Genomic DNA, 12,919 nt, shown 5'->3' with positions numbered 1-12,919 from the left:
TAATATTGACAATTCCCCCTGCACAAAATTCTTGGGTCTTCATATTGACAGTAACCTGAGATTTGATGAACATGTTAAAAAACTGTCTAAAAAACTATCCTCTGGGTGCTATGCCATTAGAGTCATCAATAATGAGGTAGGATTTGCAGCAGCAAAATCTGCCTTCCATGCATTAATTGAATCGCATATAGGTTATGCAATTGCTTTTTGGGGTGCATGCAATAAAAATTTATTACAGATGATCCAAGTTGTACAAAAAAGAGCCATTAGAGCCCTCTTCAAGATTAAGAGTCGCAAATCGTGCAAAGAATACTTCAAAAATCACCAAATCCTCACAGTGATCTCTATTTTTATATTGGAAACATCTTGTTTGATTCATAAGCAGCGTGATCTATGTAAAGGAGCGTCATCGTCTTACAATACTCGATCTTCCCAAAACTTGACTCTTATGTTGCCTATACCCAAAAGTCGCCTCGTAAAGGACTCTATTATATATAACGGCTTGAAAATATACAACTACCTTCCAGCAAGAATTAGGGAAATCAAGAATTATAACAGATTCAGAGGTAGTGTGAAGGTTTTATTCTTTGATCATCCCTTCTATAGCTTGGATGAATTTTTTTATAGCCAAATTATCTGAATGAACTCATTATCCATATCTGTCATTGCTGAGGCTCAATTATGTGAATATGTATGTATGGATGGGTGTATAAATATATATATATATATATATATATATATATATATATATATGTGTGTGTATATATATATATATATATATATATATATATATATATATATATATATATATATATATATATATATATATATATATATATATATATATATACATATATATATATTCATATTTAAAATTCAAAAAAATGGCAATTAGACGACTTTATCAAGAGATTGTTCATTAAACTTCTGAATAGTTGTTTATTATTTCTTTTAATAATCATAACTTATTCTAGTATTCGTACATGTCTTTTTTTTTGAATTTGAACTTAATGCACTATTTGACAAATGAAAATGCATACCTTTATTTAATATGAAGTAATAACTTGACTCCAGGGTTTGTTTGCACATTGATGTAATATTTGGGACTTTGTTACAATTCTGTAATGTACTTGACATAGTTACATTTTGTTTTATAATTTTATTATTCATTAGTGTTGAATGTCTTTAAGCTTATTTTTGTCTTTTTAATATTTTTTTTTCATGTTCCATTTGGTATTTTATTAATAGTTTGTGGTGGGTATATAAATAGGTTTATTTATTTTTAAGCAATTATAATAGTTATATTAAGGATTTTACTTGTTGGGTTCATAACTGAACTCTAATGCTTGACTGGTTTCAACAATTGAAACTTTCTTGACGTACCATTTGGGATTTTATAATAATTCTGTAGTGTACTTGACCGATAAATAAATAAATAAATAAATTATTTACTCTAATTTGATCAGATCCTGTTTATTTGTGTTTATACATCTGTAAGTGTTATTTTAACTATATTTCAACATACATCCATGTACGACAACTGACTTTGTCAACAAGAATTGTATTCTTTCGACAATAAAGCATATTCTTATTCTGATTATCAACGAATAGAAACCCATAATTTTTCAATCAAGAATCCTGTTTCTTTGTTTGTCCTAGATTCTAACCTGAGTAACTAATTGCTTTATTTGTCAAAATCAGTTTTCATATTACCTACCTATATTATCAAAATGTCTGAAAACAGCGATATAGAAGGAATACCATCGACTCCAATATTTTTAAAAGATCAGATTAATTACAGTTGTTATATTCAATATAAATATAATTAGAATCTTTATAGTTTTCATATATCCATGATAATACCATTAAGTTTGGTTTTTTTTAAAAAAATATGAGTCAATTACTGTAAATGTGTTTAATACAAATATAATATTTATAGTTTTTCATTATTTATCGGGTTTAGAAAAAATAGCGTATGCAACTCTCATGTAATGGTTATTAATACACTCGCATATACCATACAAAACTCGCCTTCGGCTCGTTTCGTATCCCGGTTAATGCTCGTGTCTTAATAACCATCATTACATGATCGTTGCATAATATACTATTATATGTTCGCGAATGTATAACAGAGTGTACTAAGAACTCATTCTATCATAGCTACCCAACTCGATATGCAGAGGAGTTGAGCATTCCTAAACATAAAACTATAAAATTCGAACATTCTCCCAAATATATGGGAATAAAATTATTCAATCAGTTACCAGACCATTTCAAACAGATGAACACTGTAGCATTTAAAAAAGCTGTTAAAACATTGCTTCTTTCTAAGGCCTACTATAGTATTGGCAAATTTGTCTCGGACCATCTCGACTGAATGGGTTAAGATAAGATAAGATAATATTTATTGACCAAAACGCGATACACTTGGTATATGTGGTAAGTCAGGGTAGATATTTAAAATATGACATTATGAGGACCCCAAGTCAAATAATCAAATGAGAAGTACATTCAGTGAACTTACATCGCAGTGATAAGGCACACACAAAATAAGCAAAAATATATACATAATAACAATGTTAGACTAGGAATGCCAGACAAAACTTTAAATTAAAATGTATTTGAGTTGTTTGGGAGATCGTCGTTCAAGAAGTCCTGATAACTATAATAGCATTTCTGTATTAGAAGGTTTTTAATATTGTCGTGAAATTTTAGGTTACTCTTGACCTTTTTAAATTTATCTGGTATCTTATTGAAGCAGGTGATAGCATTGTACTGTGGAGATTTTTTGAAGAATGACATACGATGTTGAGGGATTTGCAATAGATGTCCATTTCTGGTATTGTAGTTATGGACAGTGGCGTTCTCTGTGAAGAGATTAGGGTTTTCCCTGGCAAACATTATGCATTTCAAGATAAAGATGCAAGGCGCTGTTAACATTTTTTTCTCAATAAAGATAGCACGGCAACTGTCCCTGTAGTTCATATTGAATATAAGTGTTATAATTCGTTTTTGGGCAACAAAAACTCTCATAAAATCATTTGCCCTCCCCCAGATCATAATATTAAAATTGATATGGGAGTATACCATAGCATAATAAATGCTGAGTAACGCTGATTCCCTTAATGTTGATTTCAGTTGCTTTATTGCATAGTATGCTTTATTTATTTTAGAACATGTATTGTCTACTTGTTTTTCCCAGTTTAGATTAGAATCTAAATAGGTACCAAGAAATTTCGTCACCTGTACGTTTTCAATATCATATGTAACAGGAGCATTTAGAGTATCAGTCCTAAAGTGAAACTTCATCGATACTGATTTGGAGGTATTAAGGATAAGTTTGTTTCTTTCGCACCAAGCACTGAACTGGTCAACAATACTTTCAGATTTACAAATAAGTTGCTCAACGTTTTGTCCCGTTAAAGTTATGGTAGTGTCATCCGCAAACATCGTAATGTGTCCATCTTCTATATATTGAGGTAGGTCGTTTGTATATAGGAGAAACAGTAGGGGGCCTACAACCGAGCCCTGGGGCACACCGAGTGTTATCTTTTTGGTCTCAGAGAACGACCCATTGCAAAGTACCTTCATGTTTCTTTCGGACATGTAAGATTGTATCCAATTAATTATATTAGTTGGGAGACCTAAATTGGATAGTTTAGGGAGTAGAAACTCCGGGCACACTTTCGATTTATCGAAAGCCTTCGATAAATCGAAGAATAAAGAGAGGACATATTTTTTGTTTTCGATCTCAGTGTATATGTAATTCATTAGATGATAAGATGCTGTTTCAACCGATTTTTTTCGTCTAAAGCCATGTTGGGAATCGCATAAAAGATTTTCATTTTCCAAATGGTCCATTATTCTTACCGAAACTACTGCGGCTTTGGCATGACATATTCAATTTTTATAACTACAATTGTTTTAATTTTTGTAAATCTGACTTTGTTGTATAAATTTTCATTGTATTATTTTTATCTACAATTTTATCGTTTGATGTGATTTTTATGTGCTTAATACTGACCTATCCTATACGTTTGTCAACGTCTTTGAGGATGAATAAATATTATTATTATTATTATTATTCAATAATAAAAATCGCTAAGCAGACTGATTGGACTTTTCAAAGGTTCGTATTATTCAGTAACTTTCCGGGGATGAACTTTTCAGTGTGCACTTTATTACACTTGAGAGCAGATTCTTTGTCGATCTATATTTATTTTTCAGATTGTGAAAATTTATAAACCCAAAAAACGTCAAGGTACGAGAGGACAAATCTTTGTCGAAATAAATGCCAAATATTCACAACAGCAAATGAGGTCACCCCTCGACATATTACTATTGATACGTTTTCTCCGTGGGTTTGACAGTAACTGACTACCCTGTACAATTAAACTTACCTTTATTTCACTGCTACACTAACAATACAACACCAACACTTTTACTGAAACTTCAGACGAATACTCAAATGTATATCCCCTCATTAGATCACTTTGTACCGCACTTTCAACTAGACTTGCCCTATCTGCTTGTTGGTAGTGCTTATATATCGAAATGAAAGTCTCTGAAAGCTGATATAAATAATTGGTCTGGAGTCTCTGAATTCAATTGATTAATTCATCTTTCCATGCTGTGGGATCACAGATTCAAAACTCAGTGCATAGGAATATATATTCATATAAAAAAAAACATTATTTTTCAACGATTCGATTTAATGAAGTGAACAAAAGTTCTCAAAATTAAACAAAAAAATTAATATTCACTAACAAACAACTAAAAACTTGTAATATGTATAAAAAAAGTGTACTTCAATGACTTATATATCATTAAGCCTAGTTGAATATTAATACAAAAACACTGGCAAGAATACTGGGGTATGTGAAAATTTTTATATGAGAATTGTGAAAGAACATATCAGTTCTTTTTTAATATTTCAAGTGATTTAAATATTTTAGGTCACCAGTTTTGCAAACTTTAAGTAGCCGCTTAAGTTCCACAGTAAAATCTTTAAGTACAAAAATATAAAATAATGTAAAAGTGATCACTATCAAACCAAAAGTAAAGATTATTATGATGGCAATAAAGTCAAAACACCACAATCCTAATTCCATTGAAACCATTTTCTAATTGTACTGGTATTTACACTAAACCTGCATCTTTTGACATACTATAAAATATTGAATTTTCATCTTTCAATAAATTGCTTGGTGTATCAAACTCAATGATTTTTCCTTTATCAAGGACTATGACACGATCAGAATCCATAATAGTATTTAATCTATGTGCTATAGTGAGTACTGTACAATTACTAAATTCGGTTCTGATCGTCTTCTGGATGAGATCATCAGTTTCCAGGTCAACAGCCGCCGTTGCTTCATCCAACACTAGCACTTTTGTCTTCCTGAGCAGAGCTCTGGCTAAACAAATCAACTGTCTCTGGCCAACTGAAAGATTTTCACCTCCTTCTGTAACTTCGTGATTGAGACCTGCATTCAAACCTGAAAACATGTTACCACATAATTATAAGAGTTTTATCGATTAGATATGAAATTTTACCAGATTTGTTAACTAGTAAATTTCACCAAATTATAAACGTAATTGATTTAGGTTTTAGGTATACATGGGCTGTTGGAAAAATAAGGTGAATGTTCAAATTTCGCGGGCTACATACATTCGATTAGCGGATTTTTAATTTTTTTATGTTGGTACAATCATTTTGAACATATGTTTATAGTTTCAGCTGTTTAGCATGTATAGTTTGTTGGTGAGAGGGCATGAAAGTTAAATGTGTTGGCATTATAGCCGATTTTGTGCAATCTAAAAAAACGGATCAAAGACATTACATAAAATTTTGTGTAAACATTGAATCAAGTCCTCAAAAACACTTGGAATATTGATAGTGGCTTACGGTGATTATACTCGGGTTCAGAAAAATGTCTATAAGTGATACAAGCTTTTTACAGAAGGTCGAGACGATGTGAAAGACACGCTCTTTTGGGCGCTTCAGCACATCAACAACCGGTGAAAATGTTGAGAAAATGAGGAAAATTGTTATGGAAAAACATCGAATCACTATTAGAAATATTGCTGAGGATTTCGGCATATCGGTTGGCTCATGCAATGTAATTTTTTCGGAAATTTTGGACGGGCATCGCTCAGAAATTGTTGAATGACGTCAACGGCGATCCAGATTTGCTTAAGAGGGTCATAACTGGTGACTCATCGTAGTTATATACTAATGACATCGAAACAAAAGTCTAATCATCCCATTGGGAGAGCAAGGCAAAAAAAAGCACGCCAAGTTCGATCGAATGTCAAGGTTTTGCTGTTTTCTTCAATTACCGCAGCGTAGTGCGTCAGGAATTCTTGCCACATGGTCGTATGGTCGTATGTTGAAGTTATGCACCACTTGGTAGAAGCAATACAAAGAAAATGACCGGTATTGTTGAAAAACAATTAAAAGTTTTTGCATCACGATAATGCACCTGCTCTCAGCCACCGTATTCACCAGAATTGGATCGCTGCGATTATTTTCTGTTGCCAAGATGAAAGGACAGCGTTACGGTTGAGAAGATAAAAACTGAATCATTGACAGAGATCAATGACATACCTAAAAGTGAACTGTTTCGCGGATTGGAGAAAACGCTGGCACAAGTGGGATTATTTTGAACGGGACAAAATAAAAATCGATGAACAGATAAATATTTTTTGAGAAAAATGAAATTTCACTTAATTTTTTGAACAGACAGCGTTGTACATATCTATATGGACGCCAAAAATTTCCTAACACAAAAAAAATAAAATAATAAGCGAAATATTTTGTTATTTATCAATGGTATACAAGAGTTGTTTGTAAAATAATTTTTTTGATGCGAACTGGTTTATTTTGGGCAAAAAACCCAAGAGACATTTTTAGTTTAGAATGAAACAGGCTACTGGAAATAAATTTTAGGGGTTGCGTTTTCCACCCCTTAAAACTTTGGGGTAAAGCAAATAAATTACTGGCTAACTGTTTTTTTGGTAGTACAAAACGTCAGGTTAATTTCAATATTGTAACTTTTTCGGTTCTTGCGAAAAAAATTGTTATAATACAAATTTTATGTACCCCCTTCAAGGGGCTGTATCTTAACAAGAGATGCTTCAATGAAGTTTCTTGATATGAAAGATCCTATCTTTTTTTTCGATGAGGAATCCTTAAATGTTTTACACTTATTCAGTTACACTCTGTATTTTTGTACTAATAATTTATCATGTTCAATCCCTGTGACATTTCCTAAAAATATTATCAGTCGGTCACATACTGGGTGATACTTGGAAAACAATCTATTATTATTGTAAAATAAAGTCGAGATTCACAGGTCCCGAACAATTTTCACATTAAAAAATATTGAAGAAATGAAACGAAAGTTATTTTCTAAATTCATACCTTTCACAAAATCTTTAAGATGCGCGTGCTCCAAGGACCTCCAAACTGCATCATCATTATATTGATCAAAGGGATCCAGATTCATACGTAAGGTTCCTGAGAACAAAACGGCATCTTGGGGAATGATTGTTAATCGTGATCTCAAGGTGTGCAATCCCAGTTCTGATATCTTGACACCATCTATAAAAATGCTACCTGCAGCAGCTTCAACAATTCTGAAACAAGAATTCTCCATTTCACATCTCTAAATCGGGTTTCATTATGCAAATTAATGCAAATGTGAAATATCATATCGAAAAGAATTTTACAGCTAGATACAGATGGATCGATTTATTCATTTATTTATTGCTATAATTTGTGTCATCCACAATCCCCTTTTTTATATATTGGAGATATCCGAGAAAGTTTAAATGAGTCTGGAAAAGTGTTTTGTTCAATGTGAACATTTATGGGATGCGTTTATTCCTCGAGAATGAAGTTGTTGATCAGATTCATTATTATACTATCCAGTTGGAAAACATCTTCTAATGAAGATTTTTTTATTTTTTTTCAATGGCAATAATAATACTAATAATTTATTATCCCAAGAAACATACATGCTTATAGTAGGAAAAAACCATAATTCAAAACTATAACATAACTAAGTACGAACAGAGCACAGAAAAAATATAAATCAGAACTGAAACTAGAAAAAAAATTGATGATTGAAGATGATTATCAACATACACATAAATGCATACATAATATAATATATACATATACATGCATATGTATACATTCTAAAGCAATAATAATATAATGATAATTTGTATTAGTCTCAAGAAACACACAGTTTTTAGACATGTCAATACAATTTCTAAAATAAGTTTGAGAGGGTAAGATTTGTCAATATAGTTTTAAGAAAATGCTTGTATATAAATTAGATTTACAAAAAAAATACAAGTTAACAAGATAAAATTCCAATCTTAAAGACTTGACTAAAATGTAAAGCCATGAGCTTTAACAAATTTTAAATCACATAGCTAACGTATTCTATATATTCAAAGTTGAATAAAAGTCCGGGAGGTGACCACAAAAGTGTCTCTTTCTTCTTGAATAACTTCGAAAAATTGATCAATTTCATATATAATTGATGATGAATATAACGGAATTACATTCAAGTTTTCACGCAAATTAACTAAAACTAAGACCTAATATTTCATTTTGAATCTTAGTTGCCATGGAAATGATATTACAGTTTGACACTTGTGAAAGATTCAAGTGTACTATTGTCAACAATATTCACCTTACAGTTCTTCGAATTATTTTGTGTCATGGCTGCAAGATTGAGCGTAAGAGAGAAAATTGAAATTGTACGCCTTTCGGGAGATGACGTTAGAAGTGCTAGAGAGGTTTGTAGAGTATTTAATGAGAGACATCCAGATCGTCCTCGTATTAGCTGCGGTACGGTAAATAAAATAAATAAAATATTCAATGAAACTGGTGCAGTATCAAAAATGATGTTAAAAAGTAATCCTGTACAAAGACGAAACAGGAATGATCAAATCATTTTAGATTATTTCGGAAATAATCCTAATGTCAGTATAAGGAATGCCACTTTAGATTTGAATAATCCATGAGAAACTATTCAGAGATGTCTCAACGCGAAGAATATTAAACCTTTCAAGCCAAAATGTTTACACACACTCCAAGAAGGCGAGGAAGCAAGACGCCTGGAATATTGTTTATGGGCCCAAGAGGAATATTTAAACAATAGAAATTTCCTAAAAAATATCCTAAAGAATTGTCGCTATTGGGCAGCGGATAATCCTAACTGGGTAATAAACTGTAAAAGCCAGTATTACCAAAAAAATCAACGTCTGGTGTGGGATATTGAACGAACGAATTATTGGTCCTTTCTTTTTTGAGGAAAACATTAATGCGCAGAGGTTTCTAGAATTTTTAAGCACAGAGTTTTGGGATGCTATTTTTGAGCTGCCAATCAATGAACGATAAAATTTAATTGTCCAGTTAGATGGGTGTTCAGTTCATTATGCCAAAGCTGTGAGGCAATGGCTTATCGAACATTTTCCAAACCGATGGATAGGCCGTGGTAGTCCGTTTATAGAGTTGCCACCTAGATCTCCAGACCTCACAGTTTTGGACTTTTTCTCTGGGAACTTCTCACACAAAAGGTTTTCAAAAACCGCTCAAGAGATAGAAATGAAGTTTGTGCAAGAATTCGACAGGTATGTGCAGATATAAGCCCTCAAGAACTAAGAAACGTAATCAGAAACATTTGTAAGCGCTACGACACGTGGTGGATTAGTAGAAGCTACTAGAATATGAGTTAGAATTAATTGTTGCACTGAATCGAAACATTTCAATAATTAGTTATTAGTTACGTTTATTAAAATTTTTTGCTTTATTGTTAGTTGAATTGTGTAAATGTAATTCCGTTATTTTCATTAAAAATATTTGCGCTATTTGTTTTTTTTTCATCTGGCGGCACTTTATTGTTGAAATCATAAGAAAAATTATATATTGTGACTGTTAGCTGTGTGAGTTTTCCAATTTTTTAGTTGTCATAACTTTGTTAATAATGAATATTTTTTCATGAAATTTTGGTCACACCTATTTAGAGGCACTCTGAATCCAGTGGCGTAGTGATTTTTTCAATAAAAACATCGCTGATAAAAAATCCCGATTTTCGACTAAGTAAAAATATCGTAGTATGCCCTGAAACTTTAATGAACTTTTCAAATTTTGTCCCAAGGTAGACCTTTTAGTACTTGACATTAAAAAAAAAATTATTAAAATCGATTTACAACTTCAAATTTTAGGGGGGTGTTTCCATTAAAAATGGGTCACACTGTATAATATATACATATACATACATATGTATACATTCTAAAGCAATAAATATTTTCGAATTAATTCGGAATTTTTATTTATTAACTATTTTAAAGCATTTGGTAGCTCATTGTAAAACTTGATACCTTTATAATAAATCGAATTTTGCCGAATTTTATTTCAATTTTCATGAATTTTAGATTGCCTGAATATTTTGTCGAATGGTTGTGTTAGTCACCATTGATTTTGAAAGTCAGATTTGAATGTTTCAGCTTTTTTTTGACCAAATGAACGAGAGTGCATAATTTGAATTAATGTAACGATGACAAATCTAATAGTTTTTTGGTTTACACAAGTTGACTCTAGGCTCCTTGTAGTTGAACTTGAATATACACCTTATTAATTTTGACATTCTGTTCGTTAAAAACATAAATGAGGATTTTACTATGTTAATTTGTAACCATTCAACAATAATACAATTTTCAAATCTTTATCAATGCTCTGAATGTTTTTCTGATTAGTTTTTTCAGAATAAAGTGTCATCTGCAGACAGTTTCATTTTTCCACTCAAACTCTATACGTTATCATTTTTCTCAGATTTCAATTCAATTTTTATAGAAATTAGGTACCAAACAAGACTACCAGAAAGTTACCTGAAAAGGGAAAGAGTCAAACTTGATTTCCCTGCACCAGTTCTTCCAACTATGCCAACTTTTTCACCACCTCTGATGTGGAAATTGACACCAGTCAAAACTAGATCAAGACCAGGTCTATATCTCACAGAATAATCTCTGAATTCAACAGAACCAATTTCTGGCCAGGAATTTGGTGGATTTTTATTTGTGATTTCCCATGCAGCTTCTTGTTTTGCTTCAGCATATTCTTTGATACGTTCCACAGCTACAATATTTGTTTCTACGTCAGATGTCATTCTAACAAGCCAATTGAGGGTTTGCGTGATCTAAATCAAGAGAGAAATTCGTTAAAAAAACACCAATGGAGTGTAAAATATGTCTGAGTAATTTAAATTACTATTCATAAAACAGTAATTGTAAATCTATAAAACTTGTAAAAAAAAGATGTTACCTGCAATGCATAAGTCACTGACAATCCTACTAATCCGGGGGCCTGATTATTAGCAATAACAGCAAAAAGTGCTGCAAAAAGTATAATCAAATTTCCCATCATTTCCAGTCTAACAGCTAGCCATCGATTTGAAATTATTCCAGGATAATAACATATTTGGTTGAGATCCACTTTTCGTTCTGATTCTAAAATGAATCTTTCCTGTTGATTGTAAGCTCTGATGGCATGTGTTCCCGAGACCGTTTCCCCAAAATGTGAATAGATTGGTGATCTAGAGACAGACTCTAAACGCTTCAACTGTCTTGAGGTAGCAACATAAAACCGCTGTATGAAATAGTAGAGAATAGCAATTGGAATAATAACTGCTATGAAGAGTGGTGTTGTACAACTTATCACAAATAATGTTCCTATGACCTAAAACATGGTATATAAATATTATTATGTTTGTTGATTCTTCAGCAATAACACAATAATAAGCAAAGCAGTTATATTTAAGTTTCTGTTCCCAATTACTATAGAAAACTGAAAAGATAAAACAATAAAAACAATACAAAAGCAATAATTCTCAATCTATTTTCTCTATAACCCCAAAATGTTGTATGCACATTACTTCGTGCTGAATAATAATAAAAACAGTTAAATAAAGGATTAAAACATATTCCAGTGCATATTCTAAATTGCCAACAAAAAACTATTGACGTTTCTGAAACCAAATGTGTTCCAATCGTCTCAAAACTAAATTGAAAACTTCATAAAGTCAAAATGTTCAAAAACTGGCCCAGAAATTTAGAACATCCACTCTTTACACAAAACTGTAGAAATACTCTTTTTATATCAACATATATTGCGATTGTACTTATTGTGTTCAATACATAGAATGAAGATTTCATGGAAGACTGAATAAATCCCACCAACCAAGGCTCTTATTCATCAGAAATGCAACCTAATGATACCAACTTGGTTAGTTGAATGCGCTCAAGAAAAGTGTTGCAGTTCTGGCGTATGGGAGCAGTCTTATTACTGGATCTATCCTCTTTTTTTTGAAAAATGGAAATCATCTCTTCTTTCATTGTAACTGGATATGATACAGATTAAGTTAAAGTAATACTTATCTATTAAAAATTGTTTTAATTGTTAATTACTTTTGGGGAAGAAGGCAAGGAAAAATAAATAAATTACTATAAACGCTTTGGATTTTTTTTCATATAGGAACAAATCAAGAGAAAAAGCCCAACTATTTCTCTTTACAAAAATCATTACATGAATATCGTTTTTATTTTTCAATTATTGAGCATTTGTAATGGAAAATGAAATCAATTCATTAATGAGACACAAAATCAAGTTGTAGTCCTTTTTTGATTTGTATCTGAAATAAACACGATCTACACACTTCCAAAAAACTGTATTGATATTTTTCCTCTTTCCGGAGGTTTCCAATTCTTTACAGGATAGTAGAAAGTGAAATTTTCCCACATAAGACTCGAAAAGTTGTAAAATTAGAAGACTTGACAATCCACAAGTACAACAAAATTCCTGGAACACGAATTGTACTTTAAAGCATAAAGTATTGAAGGA

General features: G+C 31.6%; 2 protein-coding genes across 9 annotated transcripts in view; both read right to left on the bottom strand.

The window, feature by feature from the left end:
- The window catches only part of LOC111516459 (multidrug resistance-associated protein 1-like), a 179,667-nt gene that overhangs the window by 108,719 nt on the left and 58,029 nt on the right, over nucleotides 1-12,919 (bottom strand). The gene's annotated exons all lie outside the window — the stretch shown is intronic.
- MRP (Multidrug-Resistance like Protein 1) overlaps nucleotides 4,692-12,919 on the bottom strand; it is a 93,066-nt gene continuing 84,838 nt past the window's right edge. For all 8 annotated transcript variants that reach the window (XM_074180362.1, XM_074180363.1, XM_074180361.1 and 5 more), the window contains exons 13-16: nucleotides 11,345-11,758; nucleotides 10,912-11,219; nucleotides 7,427-7,641; nucleotides 4,692-5,498 (exon numbers count right to left, since the gene is read on the bottom strand). In XM_074180362.1, coding sequence (XP_074036463.1) covers nucleotides 5,140-5,498; nucleotides 7,427-7,641; nucleotides 10,912-11,219; nucleotides 11,345-11,758 — 1,296 coding nt within the window. In that variant the 3' untranslated portion in view covers nucleotides 4,692-5,139. The remainder of the gene's footprint in view (nucleotides 5,499-7,426; nucleotides 7,642-10,911; nucleotides 11,220-11,344; nucleotides 11,759-12,919) is intronic.

Source organism: Leptinotarsa decemlineata, unplaced genomic scaffold (genome assembly GCF_025532065.1).
Source record: "Leptinotarsa decemlineata unplaced genomic scaffold, Ldec_3_MD MMD2_tig00026294_RagTag_RagTag, whole genome shotgun sequence".
NCBI classification, from domain to species: domain Eukaryota; kingdom Metazoa; phylum Arthropoda; class Insecta; order Coleoptera; family Chrysomelidae; genus Leptinotarsa; species Leptinotarsa decemlineata.
Note: the sequence above shows the minus strand (reverse complement) of the source record. Positions and strands in the feature narration are given on the sequence as shown.